Genomic DNA, 4,265 nt, shown 5'->3' on the forward strand with positions numbered 1-4,265 from the left:
TTCAATCTGACAAGGAAATCCACACATGAAGCAAAATTCTACATCCCTAGCTAAGGCCTGTTCAAAAATGTTTGTCATGATCTGGCTCAAGCTTGTCATCACAATAGTTATATGGGCCTGTGAACCAACTGCACTTCTGAATTTATACGCATCCATAACTGTTGTGCATGCATAGTTGGGCACAGCCAGAGTTGGATCGGGGCTAAAGAATAAAACATTTAATCTAAATCTGCATGTGTCACATGCATTCCAGATTTTAGGTTACAAATGGCAAGCATGCACTGCACTTATCCACTTCTCGTGTACAGAAAAGTCTTGTTATTCCTCACTTCCAAATTTCTGAAGGACAAAGGCAGGAAAATAAACTGACATATGGTCACACATGCTTTCATCATAAATCCATTTTTAAATCACAACAAACTTATGCAGCAGTCACAGAATTATGCCACAGGAGATGGGGAAAACAGAGTACTTCATGGCGGAGTTTTCTGAATTTACTAAAAATAAGTACAGAATACATATCTGGTCGGGCTGAGAGCTGTGAAAGCCATTCTGCTGCCAGAATGTGTAAGGCACATGCTGTTGTATGATGTTAGTCACAGTTGAATGCTATAGATGCATTCCTAGCTGTAGTAAGTCTGATCTACTCAATCAAAGGCAATCTTCACACAGAAATAAACAATTTCTGAATGGCACTGTGTTGGGGGAATGGTGACCCCCATCTAGCACCTGGTGTGCGCGCACAGAGAGCAGATGGTGCTGTTGGCTCTGACAGCACCAATCATATGTTTGGGGCTGTGTTTATTGAATCATGGTGCCCATTTTCTTCTCTCCCATATTTGGTGAGCTGACAGCTTCAACCATCTGTTAGCACAGGAGAGCCTCGTGCAAAGCAGTGCGACTGCACTTTGTCCTTGTGCATGGAGATTTCAGGATTGGGGTGATTATTACAGCCTAGTAAGCAATCAGCAGAGGATAACAGTGACAAGTTTTCAGAGGTGTGGTAATAAGATGAAATATGGTTTTAGTTTTTTTTCTTATCATGTTCTTATCAAGTCAAGAAATTGACTTCTGCAGGTGACTTATATAATGCTGTCATGATAGATGTTTTTCTTTAGCCATTTTACAGATATTAAGGGCAGCACCCCAAGTAGTACTCTCACAACAAAGGTTCCCTACCCCCTAGTCCCTAGTGAAGTGCCCTTCCCTCCTCCTCCCCAAGCCACTGTTGAGGGTTGAAGGATGAAGTGTGTGACACTGCAGGAGTAGGGAGGTATACCTGGAAGCTGATTAATATCTATCATTTCATGAGCCATCATTTCACTTATGGTTTCTGGGAATACCCCTGTTTTCCTGCAGTTGCTCATACTGCATCTCCCCCCATTGGTGTAGGTCCCAGACCCTCAGGAATGTCTTTTCAGGGGGTAACAGTAGAGAAGAGAGGATGGGAGAAATTGCTTGTATTAGTCTGGACATCCAAGTGTCATTTTGCTACAATTTTTTTAGTGTGTACTCTTAAGGGGATGGTGGGTTTGGGGTAGCTGAAACACAAGTTACAAACATACAGACTAAATTAAATAATGCTAAATGCTTCCTTCAAAGTGCTTATTATGTTTTGGTTTTTTGTTTCCAGATCCAGATCAAAATAAAAAATTATGATAGCAACTGGTGGAGTTATAACAGGACTGGCTGCCCTGAAGAGGCAAGACTCTGCCAGATCCCAGCATCATTTAAATCTGACAGCACCCCCAGCTACTGAAGAACAAAAACCGGTCAAGCGCCGACCCAGAACAGATGTAGTCGTTGTCCAAGGCAAAATCCGACTTTATTCGCCATCAGGATTCTTCCTTGTTCTGGGAGTGCTCATTTCCTTTCTGGGGATTGCCATGGCTATCCTTGGATATTGGCCACAGAAGAATCCTTTCCTGGAACCTGAAGAAACCTTGGCACTAAACGAGACCCAAGTCATCAGAAGGGAAGATGGATTTGTAATTCGTTTTCTGGAGCAGCACTTGCATTCCGATAAGATGAAGATGCTGGGGCCGTTCACAATGGGGATTGGGATCTTTATTTTCATTTGTGCAAATGCCATGCTCCATGAAAACCGGGACAAGGAGACCAAAATTATTCACATGAGAGATATCTATTCAACAGTCATTGACATACATACTCTAAGGATCAGCGAACAAAAGCAGCTGAATGGTGCCTACATAGGCTTAGCGAGGGAGAGTGAAGCCAGGCACAGTGCAGCCTCCTGTGCATCACGGCTGGCTGCAAATACAATTGCACCTTTCTCGGGCTTTGCAGGCAGCTTTCAAAGGGAAAGCAATGCTGAGGAGGATGACATTGCTGTGAGTGATAGCAAAAATGCCACAAGTCTTTTACCATCGTTGCTGACGGAGCGCCGGGGGTCAGTCTTTGGCCTTTATCCTCATTCTGGGAAGGTAAAGGATGACAGGAGTAGCGGTCCTCTAAAATGCGAAACCAAGTCCATTGTGTCATCTTCCATTAATGCGTTCACATTACCTGTAATTAAACTAAATAACTGTGTTATTGACGAGCCCAGTATAGACAACATCACTGAGGATTCCGCAAGCACCAGAGGCCGACCAAGAAATTTGTCCATGGACTCTCTAGCTGTTCCATTGACTGATACCAATGACAGCTACAAACCTGTCGGTGCATTGATACCAAGAAACAGTTTGTATGGAGACTCCTCACCCAGTCAGTTCAAATCTTCTATGACTCTTGGACCCAGCACTGGGAAGCTTCTGTCACCCGGTGCAGCTAGAAAACAGTTTGGGTCCAACACCTCTTTGCACCTTTTGTCTGCACACTCAAAATCCCTAGACTTAGATCGGGGTTCTTCAACCCTCACCGTCCAAGTTGAACAAAGAAAACATCCAAGCTGGCCAAGATTGGATCGAAGCAACAGTAAAGGTTATATGAAGCTAGAAAACAAGGAAGACCCAATGGACAGGCTGCTTGTTCCACAAGCTGCTGCCAAGAAGGACTTTACTAATAAAGAAAAGCTCCTTATGATTTCCAGATCTCATAATAATTTGAGTTTTGAACATGATGAATTTTTGAGTAACAATCTAAAGCGTGGAACTTCTGAGACAAGGTTTTGATAGTTAGGTTACTACCATTAACAAGGTACTTGCCAGTATTTTTTAAAAAACAAAACATTTTGACATGTCCTTTTGTCTTGTTTGTTTCCAGTGAAACTGGCATAAGCCTGTTTTTACCAAATGTTTCTATCAGATTAAAACTGCCTTGTGTTAGCAAAGGTTATTTTTCATCTTCTTAATGCCAAGTGTTTAATGTCAGGCAGCTTGTACATCAGAACACTGCACTGGCATAAAGCTGATTGGATGGTGTTTGTGCTGAGAGGATGGTTTTGAGAATTGATGTCTCCTTAATTTACAATTGCAATACCACACATTATCGCCACTCAACATATTTGGGTGCCTCAGATCCTATTTCCTCCCAGTCATTGCTCTTTACAAGCATGCTGTTTTTCATTAGGATGAGTCAACAATGAGAGCTGACTGAATAAGCTTCAATGTTCAGATCCATCAATGATGGTAACATTTTAACAGTGGTGCTTTTAATGGAAGATGAAGGCAGAGCTAGAGTTTCCAGAGGTACAGCCAAATTGATAACAGATAGCTATTTCTAGGTGCATTCAAGGGTGTTCCTATTGGAAGTGTTTTCTGTTTTCCTTTGGAGAGGCAGATCTCCTTCCAAAACTGCTTTCAACTCCTTACTCCATTTCAAAAGACATTTACCATATTGTATGGGTGCTGCTGTTTGAGAAACACAAGTGTAAGTTTCCTTTGGTCATGGAAATAATTGTATGGTTCTTTGCATCTAGGCCATAATGTAAATGACAGGCACAATCCACAAGAATTTTTCTCCGGGGCAAGCATTATTTAATTAAATATGGAATGAAGTAGTATTTGGGCACTCTAGTGGGTCCAATTTTGTTTTACAGTGTTTTGCCCAGAAGAGGTACCCAGTAGGTTGAGCCCATTGTCTTTTACGTGATGGTGATGATCTGGAAATAAGTTTTGAATATTTAGCAAAAGCTGTTACCATATTGGGTAGGATTAGCAAAACAATGTAAGAGTTTGCAGACTGAAAACCAGTTTTCTGAACTTCCTATAATCAAGCTGAATATCAGTGCCATGTCTGAAATGATTCTGTTATAATGTTACAGTGAAATGAGGCCAAGGAAGACAAGATGGCTTCTTGTTATACAA

At 41.8% G+C, this 4,265-nt stretch overlaps 1 protein-coding gene across 1 annotated transcript; it reads left to right on the forward strand.

Annotated features, from left to right (window-relative positions):
• Positions 1 to 1,655: 1,655 nt before the first annotated feature.
• On the forward strand, positions 1,656 to 3,131 carry TMEM200A (transmembrane protein 200A). The gene has a single exon (XM_066612206.1). The coding sequence runs from the start codon at positions 1,656 to 1,658 to the stop codon at positions 3,129 to 3,131; it is 1,476 nt and encodes a 491-aa protein (XP_066468303.1).
• The last annotated feature ends 1,134 nt before the right edge of the window (positions 3,132 to 4,265 follow it).

Source organism: Tiliqua scincoides, chromosome 1, assembly GCF_035046505.1.
Source record: "Tiliqua scincoides isolate rTilSci1 chromosome 1, rTilSci1.hap2, whole genome shotgun sequence".
NCBI lineage: Eukaryota > Metazoa > Chordata > Lepidosauria > Squamata > Scincidae > Tiliqua > Tiliqua scincoides.